This window comes from Bos indicus, chromosome 7, assembly GCF_029378745.1.
Source record: "Bos indicus isolate NIAB-ARS_2022 breed Sahiwal x Tharparkar chromosome 7, NIAB-ARS_B.indTharparkar_mat_pri_1.0, whole genome shotgun sequence".
Lineage (NCBI taxonomy): Eukaryota > Metazoa > Chordata > Mammalia > Artiodactyla > Bovidae > Bos > Bos indicus.
In genome coordinates this window covers 38,476,915-38,493,830 of record NC_091766.1, presented here as the reverse complement: position 1 = coordinate 38,493,830, position 16,916 = coordinate 38,476,915, and the positions used below count along the sequence as shown (strand labels likewise).

General features: G+C 38.2%; 1 protein-coding gene across 8 annotated transcripts in view; it reads right to left on the bottom strand.

The window, feature by feature from the left end:
* Positions 1 to 16,916, bottom strand: part of NSD1 (nuclear receptor binding SET domain protein 1) — a 153,366-nt gene that overhangs the window by 50,153 nt on the left and 86,297 nt on the right. For all 8 annotated transcript variants that reach the window (XM_070793315.1, XM_070793318.1, XM_070793314.1 and 5 more), the window contains 4 exons: positions 12,103 to 12,227; positions 9,364 to 9,634; positions 8,197 to 8,306; positions 655 to 730 (listed from right to left, as the gene is read on the bottom strand). In XM_070793315.1, the coding sequence (XP_070649416.1) occupies positions 655 to 730; positions 8,197 to 8,306; positions 9,364 to 9,634; positions 12,103 to 12,227 (582 nt within the window). The remainder of the gene's footprint in view (positions 1 to 654; positions 731 to 8,196; positions 8,307 to 9,363; positions 9,635 to 12,102; positions 12,228 to 16,916) is intronic.

Here is a 16,916-nt window from a genome sequence, read left to right as displayed (position 1 = left end):
GGATAATATAGATAATATCCCAATTCTTGTAATGCCTTAGACGGATTAATGATAACAGTCCTTAAGCAAAGAACCTGGTAGATACTATAACTATTATTATTTCATCTGTTATTGAATGAAGCACTGTCAATTCTTCCTGTGGGCAGAAACAAGGTGACCAAACAGAAGTTCCAGGAAATAGATTTAAATTTAATCCAGAAGATTCCCAAGGCCTTAGGATGCAACTATAATAGACTAGGCTCAAATGTTTAAACTCTTCTCTGACCAAGGTCACGGGTGTGATAAAAGAATATAAGACTATAAAAGACTTAAGATGATTTGCAATTTCCCCTTAACTCAAATTCTCTATTTCTATTCTACAGAAATAAGAACTGAATCAAAGCCAAGAAAGTAATGAATGATGCAGTATAGAGAATTATCTAGTAAGAACAGGAACTGATTTTTCTCTGCTATTCCTAACATTTCCTTAACGCTAATATAATTCTAATAACATTTAACTAATTTCAACATAAAGATGGAAATGCATACAATTTCCTAGTGTTATTTGAAGCACATATTGAGCAAACAAGTCTTAGAACTTGCAATCTCACTGTTCTCATTAGCCAACTTCACAGTTATTTCTGTAATACACTTTTTAAATCTCAAGATACTCACCTCCACCAAACTCTTTAGAACGAGGTGCAGCACATGATTCATTAATGTCATTCTCCAAGTGACCAGCTTCATAACACTGTAAATAAGTAAAGTGCATCATGTTTTACACAGGAGTAGAAATTAAATCCTTTACATTATGTGCCAAAAGTGGGACTGCCTATTGACATAGATATAGAATCTTAGGTATTTTGGACAATTAAAGGAACAGTACAATAATAAAGAAACTTTGTGAGTAAAAGCATCAGATTTTTTAAATGCTCTAAAACTCAGGAACATCACATGGGGCAGACAGGCACTGGCTGGGCGGGACACACACACAGGACACTGGTGTACTCAGAGATTTCCAGTGTTTAGAGCATATGCAGAACACTGTTCTAATTGAAGTGGGAGTGAAAAAGTATGTACTCATATACCCACCAGCTCAATTCTATTCCACGCCACTCTGTTTTTAAAAATCTACCTTCCTAATATTATACTTACGGCCACTGGATTTTACAGACTTATTTACTTGGTGAAATCTAAACATAAAGTTTGTATCATGGAAAGTCCTTCTAATTCAAGTTGCTGTACATTAAGAAATATAAATTAAAACAACACAGAAACTAAAAACAAAACACTTAAAATATTGTGAATTCCCTGGCAATCTAGTGGTTGGGACTCCATGCTTTCACTGCCAAGGGTCCCTGGTTGGGGAACTATTAATAGGATTCTGCAAGCCATGCAGCATGGCCAAAAAAAAAAAAAAAAGCCAACCTTAAACATCAAGAATAATTTACTATGCATTTTATTCCCCTACTACTAATGCCTGTATCAATTAGTTCTATTCCAAGAAAATGTCTTCTCCTACAAGAATAATGTTCTTCATCATGACTGTAAAAATTTAGTGGCCACAAAAGCAAATTTAACAGACGTTATTCTTGCTATGAAGTTCCCAGAGTTTGAGGTCAAAACAACATAAAATGCAGCTGTGAATTTCTGAACGCTTCTTATATACATTAATAAACTATAAGAATATAACTTTCGTCATGTTCAGTGTAAATCAGTCTTATAAAGTCAAATAAAATCAAAGAGCTAATGTTAGTTATCTAGTTAAAAGGAATAAAACACCAATAGAGAAACACATAAAAGAGATTACATAATTTAAAGAAAATTACCATTTATATTACTTTGATAATTGATTTATACTTCGTTTTTTAACACTAACCCAAAAGTTGTGGTACAAAAAAAAATCAGAATGTTCCCAAAACTATAGTCAGAGAACAATACAGAAAATATTCTCATGTCTGATATCAACAACTTTGTTAAGTTAAAATATAAATAACAAGGTACATACACACAAATCACACTATGTGAATAAAAATCCATTTGCTCTGCTTGTAATAAAAAAGACCACAGAACTCTGTAAGTGCCTTAGAGAGTACATGAAAGATTCCATTTATTTTATGTGTAGCCTGGTATGGATATGTATTAAGTCAGTGCACTCTTAAGGTACCAATACCACAATAGACTACCTCTTTCTCTGAGCCACCGACTGATCCATTTATAGGAAAGATGTGGCCTGACTGTTAAGCCATGACGTAGTCCCAAGATTGAGCTGAATCATGGTTTCAACCTGATGGTTTCAAAATACAGTTTGGAGTAGCCAGGAATTTAACTGTGAAGTTGACTAGGTCAGACAGTAGAATTGACTTAGAGGTCACTTTTCTCCAGAGTCTGGGTCTAACCATCACCAACAATTCTAATTTTCACTTGTTCTAACACCAAACCTGATTCCTATCTCCCTACCAAAAAACTAAAAATTCAACAGTGACAGGGTCATTAATTATATTTAATGCTTAAAGAAACCAAAAATATGAAAAATAATTGGATAGCAATAGAGGTTTTTAACTAATGGTACTAAAACAATTGGATATGCACTTCAAAACTCCATCTCAAAAAACGAAGATCTACCCTGGAGAAAGAAATGGCAACCCACTCCAGTATTCCTGCCTGGGAAATCCAAAGACGAGAGGAGCCTGGTGGGCTACAGTCCATGGTGTTGCAAAGAGCTGGACATGACTTAAGGACTAAACAACAACAGCTTCAAACAAAATGACCTCATGGGCTTCACTTCCCAAGTGGGATTTTTGGATGTGAGTGGCTTGTACCTCCTCATTCAACGGGTCATCATCTGCATATTCTTTTTTTATTTTGGGGTTTTCAAACTCTTTTTTTAATTAATTTTTTAATTGAAGTATAGTTGATTTACAAATGTTGTATTAATTTCAGGTATATAGCAAAGTGATTCAGTTGTATACAACACATAACTTTTTTCAGAATCTTTTCCCTTATAGGTTATTAGTAATACAAAATATTGAGTTGAGTTCCCTGTGCTATACAGTAGGTCTTTGTTGGCTATCTATTTTATATATGGTAGTGTGTATATGTTAATCGCAAACTCCTAATTTATTCCTCCCTCTCCTTTCCCCCTTGGTAACTATAAGTTTATTTTCTTTGTCTCTGCGTCTGTTTTTTATATGTTCATTTGTATCATTTTTTTTTAGATTGCACATGTAAGTGATACCATATGATATTTGTCTTTCTCTTGTTTACTTCACTTAGTATCATCATCTCTAGGTCCAAGCATGCTGCTGCAAATGGCACTGTTTCATTCTATAATCTGCAGTTTTCATTCAACACACTAGCTCCGGCTTCTCAATACACCTGCAGGAGCTCAGGCAAAACAATGCAGACACTTACTGGTGTGGGGCTGAGAGAATCAAAGTGGACCCTGGGGTCTGAGTTAAAGTGACCACTGACCCAGATAAGGACTCTTCTTCCAGGCATCATGTTGCTGGTCAATGGAGGTCCCAGGATCCCCTTCATTCTTATTCAAACTACAGAGATGAATCCCCGAACCTTCCCCTGAGACCATGTGTATGAGTATGAGTGAGTGAAGGAATGAGTGTATGATATCAGAAAAAGATGACTGTCTTAGCCTCTCAGAGCAGGACATGCTCAACCCAGGTAGAAGAATTTGAAAAAGACCGTGTCCCGGCGGATTCATGTCAATGTACGGCAAAACCAACGCAATATTGTAAAGTAAATAAATAAATAAATAAATAAAACTAAAAAAAGAAAAAGAAAAAAAGACTGTTTCCCATTTTGATTATTGATGGCACCCGCTCTGCCTTCCTTGGAACTGGGCAAGACTGAAGTCCTACTACAATGGAACCTCTAACTTTTATCGGTCTTTCTCTCTGGACAAGACATTGAAGAGCATGGGGGCTACCAATTTTCCTGGGACTTCCCCCAGATCTCCTCAGAGGCCTGTTGACCCAGAGGACAACACCAAGCATGCCCAGGAGCAGGGGTACCTTCAGGAAGACCAGGGGCAGGAAGTGGATGCTGCCCAGCAGGGACCTGTGGGGGAACACGGTGACAGGAAATGAGTTGCTCCAGGCCCCCTCCTCCCAGCTCTCTGGGTACCTGGGTCCTGGTTCCAATAACCTACATGAGGGTCAGCCTGGGACCCTACGGTAACAATGGACTTCACTCCCCCAGACTCTCCTTCATTTCTCACTGTTCATACCCTTGCTGCTCTACTGAGCAGGAAAGGACTAGTGTCCTCATAAGAAGAGCTTAGAACATAGACACACAAAGGGGAAACCACGTGATGCCCCCAGGGAGGAAGACGGACGTCTACAAGCTACGGAGAGAGACCTTAGAAGAAAGGAATTCTGCTGAAACCTTGATCCCAGACTCTGGCCTCCAGAGTTGTGCAAAAATTAATGTTGTGTAAGCCGCCTGGCCTGTGTTGCTTTGTCATGGCAGCCAAATTAATACAAGTATTATCCCTTATTCTTCACTCTTCACAGAAATCTATTGAATAAAGTCATTAATCAATTATTTTTTTTAAAAAATGAAGATCTACACATAAAATCAAAATCATAAAATCCCGAAAGAAATCATAACAAGTACATCTTTGTGTTGATGTGGTAAGCAAAGATTTCTTAAAATAAACACAAAATATAAATCATAAAAAAAAACTTTAAAAATTCCTTTTCATGAAAGATACAACTTAAAAATGAACAGGCAACCATCAGACTGGGAAAAAATATTTACAGTATATATACCTGACAACAGACTCATATTCCAAATACAAAAAGTACTTCTAAAAAGGCAACTATAAAAAAGCTGAACAGCCCAACCAAAAATATGTGTGCTTGAATAGTTGTTATGGACAGTAAGCACATAATAAGGGGCTCAAAATCATTAGTCACTAGAGAATACAAATTAAAACCATAATTAGGTATCATTTCACATCCACTACAATGGCTAAACTTTAAAAAGACCAGTAAACAAAACGCTGTTAAAGATGTGGAGCAATCAGAACTTTGATATACCGCTGGTGGGAATGTGAAGTTGCACAAGCACTTTGGAGAAGTGTTTGGCATTTTCTTTAAAAGGAAAACATTTATGGGCCAGCATTCCCAACCCTAAGTATTTACAACACCAAGGAAAATGAAAATATGTGTATACAAAAAGATTCTGAGTATATTCATATCAGCCTTATGATTAATAGCCCCAAAATGAAAACACAAATGTGCCTCAACAGGAAAAACGACAAGCAAACTGTACTTGAACTACTACCCAGCAATAAAAGGAAATGAACTACTGAAATAGCAACTTTGTGGATGGATCTCAAATAAGTGTGTTGAATAAAAGTAGCCAGCTAACAAAAACAAAACAAAATATATGACATTTAAGAACAAGCAAAACTGGATTTCCCTGATGGTCTGGGGGTTAAGAATCTGCCTGCTAATGCAGGGGACACAAGTTCGATCCCTACTCCAGAAAGATTCCACAGACCACGAGGCAACGAGGCCCATTTGCGACAACTATTGAGGCTGTAATCTGCAACTATGGAAGTCCATGCATTCGAGAGCCCATATTCTGCAACAAGAGAAGCCATCACAAGAGGCCTGCACACCACAACCAGAGAAAGCCCACCTGCAGCAATGACGACCCAGCGCAACCAAAACTTTAAGAACAAGCAAAACTAACCTATGGTAACAGAAGTTAGAAAGTTTTGCCTCTCGAAGAGACGAGAATGGATAATTAATGAAAGGGGGCACAAGAGAACTTCTGGGGGTAGTGGATTTATATAGCATACTTAGTTTGGCTGGTACTTACATGGTATATTCAACTGTCTATCAACTGACATCAAACAATTAAGATCTGTGCATTTTATTGGTGTAAATTAAATCTCAAGAGTTCTGGGACACATTCGCTTATTAAAATTAAGTGTATTAACTATATCAGCATCCAAGGTGGAACAGTGGAAAAAGGTTCCACCAGGAAATGCAGAAGAACACTGGTTTGATCCTTGGGTCAGGAAGATCCCCTGGAGTAGAAAATGGCAACCCACTCCAGTATTCTTGCCTGGGAAATCCAATGAACAGAAGAGCCTGGCAGGCTACAGTCCATAGGATCACAAAGAGAAGGACACAACTGAGCAAGTGAGCACACACACACACACATCAACTAAACCATGTGTTTTCTGCCCCCTGAAGTAGAAGTGAGGACTCTCTTAACCACTGGACAGCCAAGGAAGTTCCAACTAAATCATGCTTTTTATCCTCTTAAATTTCAGATTAGAAACCTACTTTGGACAGAGCAAGGTTACACAGATTAACTTTTTTAAAATACAATTTTAAAGGTCTCCATTTACAGTTATTATACAACAAATTAACACTATTTTTTAAGTAACACAGTCTCAAAACCTCAAAACTGAGGATTCGAATTTCATCTTATTTCTTCAAATCATTAACTTAGGTATGTCAAATATAGCTCCGTGGAGCTTCCCAGATGGCAGCAGTGGTAAAGAACCTGCCTGTCAAGGCAGGAGATGTAAGAGACACAGGTTCAATCCCTGGGTCAGGAAGACCAACCCCCTGGAGAAGGAAATGGTAACCCACTCCAGTATTCCTGCTTGGAGAATCCCATGGACAGAGGAACCTGGTAGGCTGCACTGCACAGGGTCACACAGAGTTGGACATGACTGAAGCAGCTTAGCACAAAATGGGAGGAGGGGATCATTCACTTAACTCGCCTGAATTCTTACTTGCTTTTGATATTTGCAGTGCCACACTTCTAGCAGTAAGACAACAGGCCTCCCATGACTCACCTATTAAATCTATCATCTGACTGCAAAAGTCACTTCCATGCTCAACTAAATCCCAGTTTCCCTGGCCCTTTTCCAACAATCTTGCAAAGTGGCTATGATTTGAATAATACAAGTCAGGAGAGAAAGCACTGCAGGAGATGTTCTCAGCCTTACTAGAGTATAAGGAACAACAAGAGGTAGTGAGTTGGAGACATATTGTCACTGAAGGTTGCACAAACTGCAGAGAAAATGCAGAGGGCAGGAGATGAACCTAAGAAAAACTGAAAAGTCCATGTCACATAAGATTGCTTTGAGAAGAAAAACTAAAGTACATAAAATGACTTTTTAAAATAATATATTAATAAAAATACAAATAAACTTTACATTTACTGGTGGGTGACTAACAAAAACAAGGGGACTTAATATAGGATTAAAGATTAGAAGTTTGCCAGGGCTAAGAAAAGAATTCCAGAAACTCAATTTATTTATGACTTGATTACAATCTTACATTTTTTCTTTAAGGAAAAAGAATTTCTAAAAACAAGAAATCTGGCGGTTTCCCTGGTGGTCCAGTGGTTAAGAATCTCCTTGCAGTGCAGGGGATGCAAATTCGATTTCTGGTCAGAGAACTAAGATCCTACATGCCACAGAGCAATGGACGCCATAAGCACTGAGCCCAAGTGCAAACACTAGAGTGTCTGTCCACCATAATGAAAGATCCTGTGTGCCATAACTATTGTAAGACCAAATGCAACCAAATAAATATATATATATATTTAAAAACAGGAAATCTGTGCATCCTACAACTGAAACTTTAACATATACTTTTTCCTCAAATACAAAAAGAACAGGATATATCCTAAGAAATCAATATCCAGTTATCATCCATTATAGAATTAGAAAATAATTTTCTATTTCTAACTACTATAGAATTATGCCTTCTTGGCTAATGGGAACCAAGTTCACAAAACTGAAGATGAAATGTTTCTGCCTGGAATATAGTTGAACAGGGTCTTCTCTGAGGTATTACACAGACAGTGAATGCAATGGCATTAACTTACAGTGGCTTGTAGAGACAGAAGTGAAGTAGAAATCAGGTAAGAGGTTTTGAGCCCAGAAGAGAGATTACAACAAATGCAAACTTTACTCAACTGTAAAGGCTTTTTTCATTTTCACTTGAAAAGAAAATCTAAAACCAACAGGTACATATGTCCATGCAAATGCAAAATGGTCTTTTAATGTAGAATCACTCAGATCAACCATATATATTCTGACATTCTAGAATTTCTATGTACATGTGCATTGATGTTATAGGTATTACTAAAAGATTTGTTTTTAAAATCCCCTATTTCCTGGATGCAACCCTATTTTAGAATTGACTAAAATTAACATACCTTTTTAGTAAGGCCAAGATCCCCTTTCTTGGGCATAAATCCAGGGTCTAAATCATTGGATTCAAGAAGTTTCTTAGTTGGTTTTCTCTGACGCTTACTTTCATAATTTCCTGAAATGCATGTATCTTTTCATTAGATGATTTAGAAACTGGGCACAAGCTGATTTCTTAAAAAACCTATATATCATGCAAAAATTAGTCATCCTATTTTTTTGTTTTTCTCATGATATTCTGGGAAGAGACAGGGTAAAAATTTATTTATTCTAAAATACTAGTTAATGTAAAACAAAATAAGAAAATAGTTCTGAATATAGACACAAACTAATGTGAGGCTGTTCTTATGTCAATGTGTGTGTATATACACAAATGAACTAAGGGAGAAATCGAAAGGGCAGAACTGCCTTTAGAGTAATCAACTGGTGGTTTAAAAAAAAAAAAAAAAGAGAAGTGAATTCAACAGAGCCAGAATTCTGGGCATAAATGGACCAAAAGTAGAACTTTTGTTCTGTTCCTAAATAAGTAGAGACACTTATTTACTATATAGGACTGCTCTTAAGAATTATATAAAACAGCCAAATAACAGTTTGGCGCATAATGGGGAATGAACTGCTGACCATCTTTATTATTCTTTTTGATTCTGTCTTGTTTGATTCTGCACAACTGGACACCTTTCTAAAGAATAACATCACAAGCAATTCTTGGGAATTTAAGAAAGTTACATGCAGAATTTTCCTTGGCTGACTACAATACTCAATAGTCAGTATTAAAAAATATATAAAATTAAAAACACCTTCCCAAGTAACACAAAGATTGGTAAAATCAGTATCTGAAGTATAATTTTTATGTGTTTACTCAACGAGTATGCAGTGCTCTTCCCCAGAATCCTAGTCTGAGTGCTGATTCACACTGTGGTTGATCAACAATTATGAAGAGCAGTAACAGTATAAGGTGCCTAGTTTTTTTTTTTTTAATATGTCTTCCTGACAGTACACCACCAATTTATGATCAGTAGCTGTATCCATTAGCCAATACTATTAGAATTTCCCAAGATCAAAATGGATAGTTTGTTGTACACAGATACACTACTGGCTTTCCATCAAAATATACTAAAATCTCCTGCGTCCTCCAAGTATACCCACTTACATACTGAGACCCATCCCCATCTTACCTGGTGGTTTAACTAGCAATTCCTCAGACTCAAGGGCAGGCCGTGGAGAGACTTCCGGAGCCACAGGTACAGATAAGGTCAGCTGTGGCAACTCAGCATGTCCACCTCCAAGTTCTGACTGAGCCAAGGGCCCTTCCAAAAATGGAGCCTCCCTTTCAAGAACTGGAGGCTCTTCTTTGGTTGAAATCAAAGAATTCTCATCCACCTGTTTGTTCTGAGCACTAGATCGACATCGGGCTAAAAGGCTTTCCTCTTCACAGCGGGAACTTACCTAAGAACAAAAGATAAACGGGCAATCCATAGGCCAAAAGTGTTGTGGTTTAAGGGTTAAAAAGAATAATGCACTTATAAAGGAATGAAATCCTGACACATGCTACAAATGGGAGAAACCTGAAGACATAACATTAACTGAGATGAGCAGACACAAAAGGACAAATATTGTATGAGGTGAATTCTGTAAATAGGAAAATTCACAGGACAAAAAAATAGAATGGTGGTTGCCAGGGGTTAAAGGAAGGGGGAAGTGGAAACATTTTAACAGGTACTGAGTTTCAGTTTGGGAACATGAAAAAGTTCCAAAGACAATGATGGCATACTTAATGCCACAGAATTTTACACTTAAAAAATGGTCAGGGACTTCCCCGGTGGCACAGTTGGATAAGAATCTGCCAGTGCAGGAGACACAGGTTCAATCCCAGGTCTGGGAAGATTCCACATGACACAGAGCAACTGAGCCCGCTGACAACACTACTGAGCCTGTGTTTTCGAGGCCGCACACTGCACTACTGAGGCTGGCACGCCTAGAGCCTACGCTGCACGAGACAAGCTACCACCATGAGGAGTCTGTGCACCACAACGAAGTGCACCCATTACGTGCCACAACTAGAGAAAGCCCACGTGCAGCAAAGAAGAGCCAGCACAGCCAAGAACAAAAATAGGCAAAAATTGGGAGGAAAAAAGGGTAAAATGATCAATTTTATGTTATATATATATATTTCACTATAATTTTAAAGGGTAAAAACGTCATTGACAGATACAACAAAAACGACAAAATGATCTCAGGGACGACAGAATGATCTTGGTTCGTTTCCAAAGCACATCATACAACATCACAGAGACTGAGAAACACTAAAGCTATAAAAATTCATTAAGGCCATAGTGATGATCTAAAAAAAGACAAAAAAGATTCCCTAAACTGAAAGTGTTAGTTTCTCTGCCGTGTCCGACTCTTTGAGACCCCATGGACTGTAGCCCGCCAGGCTCCTGTCCATGTAATTCTCCTGGCAAAGATACTGGAGTGGGTTGGCCATTTCCTTCTCCAAAAGATTCCCTAATGTGTCATCAATAAAAGCAGCTAATAATAAACTTCTAACGTTGAACTGATACATTAATGGGAAAGAAACATACCCATTTCTATACTATAAAATGAGATTGCCAGATAATATAAGCAGAAGAAATAATAAAATCTGAAAGTCTTCAATTTTATAACCTCAAATGAAATTATTGATATAGACAAGGAATTATAATTGATTTAAAAAATCAGGGAAATAGCTGATGGGAAACAGGATATTCTGTTGGAGTCAAATTAATTATACATGTAGTGTTGCTTGATCAAAAGAGGTGAAGCATAACTCAAACCACAGACATCAGTTAATCACCATTTTGAGCTAGTGGAGGTTAAATACTTTCCAATGTCATGCAACAGCTATGATGTAATCTAGCCAAAATGTTTAACTTGAATCTATCAAAATATTAGTTAAAACCACCACTTAACAGGGAACCTAGAAGCAAAATGAGAAGGCAGATACTCTTAATATGTCACTCTCATCACTTACATAGGGTCATGAAAGCGGGGACTGTCCCGGATTTAAAGTGATTTAAGAAATACAACAGTAAGATATAAAGTGTAGCCCTGGACTGGATCTTGTTTCAGATAAATTAAATGTAAAGGTTAGGAAATAACTGGAGAAATCTGAATAAGGATTTGTCATTAGATTTTTAGAGGTGCATATTACCTAGGGAAACAGAGTCAAAATATCTCTTCTGCTGCTACTGCTGCTAAGTCACTTCAGTCGTGTCCGACTCTGTGTGACCCCATAGACGGCAGCCCACCAGGCTCCCCCGTCCCTGGGATTCTCTAGGCAAGAACACTGGAGTGGGTTGCCATTTCCTTCTCCAATGCATGAAAGTGAAAAGAGAAAGTGAAGTCACTCAGTCGTGTCCGACTCTTCGTGACCCCATGGACTGCAGCCTACCAGGTTCCTCTGTCCATGGGATTTTCCAGGCAAGAGTACTGGAGTGGGGTGCCATTGCCTTCTCTGCAAAATATCTCCTATTTACTTTAAAATATTTTGAGTTTCAAGCAATTCAAGTGAAAAATAAAGCAAATAGATACTGTAACATTTGTTGACAGAATCAGGATCAAGCTATTATTTTTATATTATTTGTATTATTTTTTACTAAATATTTTATCACAGTAATACTTCTAAATCATTAAAATCATTTCAAAAGCAAAAGGGGAAAATATACATACACACACTATATACACATAGTATGTAGAATCATTTATACCTTTTCTGTATATGCTAAATACTATACCAGAAACTGGAAATAAAAAACTACAAAACAAGATTCCAGTTAACGAAACTATTGTCCCGTTAAGATGAAACATGATATTGAAGGCAAAATTGCAGTATCCTAAAAGGACTGATAAAACATTGTTGAAATGTTGGAATATACCTTGTGCACCTGTTCCTGTGTCTTCTTTTGTTTTTTCTTAGGAGCAAATATCTGATCATATTCTTCTGTATATTCCAGAAGCCACTTGCTTGGCTTCCTAAGGCGTTTCTTCTCTGATCGCACAGCTAAAACAAGAGGCACAAGTTCAGTATTAAACAAAAAGTTAGAGAGAAACCCAATGTTTTCATTATAACCATCTCTGCATTCCCAAAGGAAGAGAAATAGGAAATTCACAAAAAACACCATGATTTAAGCTCCAGGAGGGTAAAAATGATTTGCTATGGTTTATCTTATGCAAAAATTGGGAGGAAGGAAGACCTTTGTTGCTCTATCCACAAACAGCCCTCCTAATCTCAAGCAAATTAAACTGAAACTAGTCCTATAGCAGCTTCCCTGGTGACTCAGATGGTAAAGAATCCACCTGCAATTCGGGAGACCTGGGTTTCATCCCTGGGTTTCATCCCTGGAGGAGGGCATGCCCACCCACTCCAGCATGCTTGCCTGGAGAATCCCAGGGACAGAGGAGCCTGCCAGGCCGCAGTCCATGGGGTCGCAGAGAGTCAGACATGACTGAGCAACTAGGCACAGCAGAGCACACAGCGTCCTACAGCAACAGAGCTAATAATACAATACAGATTCTAAATCAGGCAAGTTCACAAAGAACACCACGTAGCATCTCTCTTAAGGGGGTTCCCAGGTAGTTCAACGGTAAAGAATCTGCCTGCCAAAGCAAGAGACATGGGTTTGATCCCTGGGTTGGGAAGATCCCCTAGAGAAGGAAGTGGCAACCCACTCCAGTGTTCTTGCCTGGGAAATCCCATGGACAGAGGAGCCTGGTGAGCTATAGTCCATAGAGCTGCAGAAGAATCACACAACTTAGTGACTAAACAACAACTTCTCGCTGGATTATGCAGAATATTTGATGAATATCCAGATAGAATATTTACCCAATCAGTACTACAACATGAATTTCAAAAGCATTTCACACGTACTTTCTATCACAGTTGTGATGAGTTTCACTTTAGAAACATCAAAAAAATAGTTATCCATATACCATTAAATGTATGCCAATATAACATTTTAAAATGTATGGCATGTACCCCAACAGAAAAGATAAGATATAGAATTCTGGGTACCTGCTTTAAAAAAATAGCTCTTGCCATGTTTTATAACCAAAATATCAAAGTACCATACCATTTCTCTTTGAATTAACAGTGAAACAAGTATCTATTATAATTTCCCTATAAAACTTTATCCTAGTCTTAATATACTTCACACGTTGTAATCACTTTATTTTTCGTACTGCAGAGGATGAGACAGTTAGACAGCATCACTGACTCAATGGACAGGAATTTGCACAAATTTGGGGAGATTGTTAAGGACAGCAAAGCCTGGCATGCTGCAGTCCATGGGGTGGCAAAGGGTCAGACAAGACTTAGCGACTGAACAACAACAAGAATCATTTTACTATACCATAAACTCTTTGGGAGCAGAGGCTAATGCCTACAGAATGCTGGATACAATCTACTCAAGGGGCCAGGAGTACTTCATATTACGGTGACTTCAGAGAATGTTATTCCTGCCTCATTTTAATGTGGCAATATGGGTGTTCTCTTAATAAAAGGAACACAAAAGAAAAGGTCACAGGCTTAGCAAGCACTGGGGTAAACTAGGGTACAGCACCCAGGGCAGTCAGCATGGGGGCCCAAGACACTGGGCACAACAAAAAGAGGGCAAGCGTTGGAAAGCAGGGAACAGGTAAGCAGAGCCATCCATATCTGCGGCCCGGGTGCCCAGGTGCTAGGTGCACAGAATATAGGGTTCTCAAGACATAGAAAGTTATAAAGTAGGGGTGTTTTAGGCATGGGGCACCCTGAATGTGGGATTTTCTTGGCAGGTGCAGAGAAAGATGAGGTGCCCAGCATGCACAGGACATGGGGCACGCTTGTTGTGGGAGTCCCCGAGTGCAAGGTAGGATGTTCAAAGTGAGGAACACGCTGGAAATGAGAAATATGACATCAGGGACATGGGTAATCCTGGGTACACTGCCAAAATGAGTAAGATATTGCTACATGCCACAATATTAGTAATCCACAGAAACATTATATTAAATGAAAAAACAAAGACAAAAAGATCATGCATTGTATAATTCCATTAATATAAAATGTCCAGAAAGAGCAAATCTATAGAGATAAGAGAGTAGACAAGTGGTTGCCTGGGACTAGGAATAGGAACAGGGGCTAACTATGATGTATCTTACAGAAATGCTGCTGCTACTGCTGCTACTGCTAAGTCACTTCAGTCGTGTCCGACTCTGTGTGACCCCATAGACGGCAGCCCACCAGGCTCTCCTGTCCCTGGGATTCTCTAGGCAAGAACACTGGAGTGGGTTGCCATTTCCTTCTCCAATGCATGAAAGTGAAAAGTGAAAGTGAAGTCGCTCAGTCGTATCTGACTCTTAGCGACCCCATGGACTGCAGCCTACCAGGCTTCTCCGTCCATTGGATTTTCCAGGCAAGAGTACCGGAGTGGGATGCCATTGCCTTCTCCACAGAAATGCTATAAATATTCAAAAACTGATTTATAGGGATATTTGTACAACTCAGTAAATTTACTAAAAAACAGTTGCTTGCACACTTAAAAAGTGTGTGACTTTTGTAGAACGTAAACTTTACCCTGAGTAAGTTTAGATCTTTTCTTCAAAACACTGGTATTTTCCAAGAAACTAGAATACTAACAGCAACATCAATCCACCAATACAGATTTTTAAATCCTCTACTTCTCTGGTTCTGGGATCTCAGAGGAAAAAGAATTTAAAGGGGGCGGGGGAGGCAAAAATATAAACAACTGTTCATAATAATGGCAAGTTACTCAGCCCAAATCACCTGTTGAAAGTAAATACAAATACTGCGTAAATATGTTTAAAAATCTATCTTAAACAAAGTAAAAACTGACTAAACTGTAAAGAATTATAAACCAAAATCCAATGGAAAGTAATAGCCCACGGAAATAAGGAAAGCACTGAAACTGATTTTGTCCTGAGGACTTCTTGGCAACCCCGTTGGGAGGCAGGAGTTTAAAGGAGACTAAACTTGGGGCCCAAAAGACTCTATCCTCAGAGTTACAGTGAAACAGAAGTAAACTGTATCCCAATCCCCAGGAGACCACAAGGAAAGGTGCTTCAGCACCAAGTAGAAGGGGAGCAGGAGAGAGGACAAGTCCTTGAGAAATTGTGACTGATCCTCCTGTCGGTTTACAGTCTGATGGACAGGAAAATTCAAGCCCCCATAAGAAAGTTAATAGGTCATATTAAACGAAATAAACAGGAATAATCATCTCAGTAAGCACACAAAAAAAATCTGAAAGACAAACTAGCTATAGAAGGGAATTTTCTCAGTATGAAAGGCTGTGTATCAAAATCCCAGTAAATAAATATCATAGTTAAATGCTGAAATCCCAGAAGCTTTCCTCCCTAACATCAGGAGTAACACAAGAATGTCTGTTCACTCTACTTGTCCTCAACAATGCACTGAAGGATTAAGCTAGGGCAACTAGGCAAGACAAAGAAACAAAATGTACCCAGATTAGAAAGGATGAAACAAAACAATCTCTTTTGGCTGAAGACATTGCAACCCCATGGACTATAGCCTGCCAGGCTCCTCTGTCCATGAAATTCTCTAGGCAAGAATACTGGAGTGGGTTGCCATTTCCTTCTCCAGGGGATCCTCCTGACCCGGGGATCGAACCCGGGTCTCCTGCATTGCAGGCACATGCTTTACCATGCGAGTTACTAGGGAACCACAGGAAATCCTAAGGAATTCAGAATAAAATGATTAGAGCTTTTAAAAAAAGTTCAGCAAGGTTGCAACACATAAGATCAATATATAAAAGTCAACTGTGGGAACTCAAACTGGAGCTCTGTAACAACCTAGAGGGGTGGGATGGGGAGGAAAGTGGGAGAGAGCTTCAAAAAGGGAGGGTACATATGTACACCTATGTCTGATTCATGTTGATGTTTGGCAGAAACCAACAATTCTGTAAAGCAACTATCCTTCAATTAAAAAAATAAGTAAAAAAAATTTTTTAAGTCAACTATATTGTACTTGTACAATACTTGTACAATACTCATACTAGCAATGAGAAATCCAAGAATGAAACTAAGAAAATAATCTTATTTATAATAGCACCAAAAAAGGATATAAATATTAAGGGATAAAATGAACAGAAGAAGTGCAAGAGTTGTACACTGAAAACTACAAAATATTGTTGAAAGAAATCAAAGATGACCTAAATTAATGAAATGCCATCTCTTGTTCATAGGTTGGAAAACCTAACATTGTCACAATGCCAACACTGCTCAAACTGACCTATGATTCAGCACAACCTCTATCAAAATCCCAGCTGGCTTTTTGGTAGAAATGATAGGAAGCTCCTAAAATAAATACAGAAATGTAAAAATCCAGAAGAATCAAAATAGTCTTGAAAAGGGATAAAGTTGGAAGACTTGCACTTTCTGATTTCAGAACTACAATAATTAATTACTAAAAGATTAAGAATTTGTGGTACTGGCATATAGTTAGACATATATATTAATAAAAAAGAATTGAGAGTCCAGAAATAAACCATCACATTTATGGTCAAAAGATTTTCAAAGAGGGTGCCAGGACCATTCAATGGGGAAAGAATACCCTTCTCCACAAATTGTGCTGAGACAACTGGATTAAGCAATGGTTACTTAGCTATGACACCAAAAGCACAACGAACCAAAGAAAAAATAGGCAAATCAGACTTTGTCAAAATTAAGAATGTCTTTG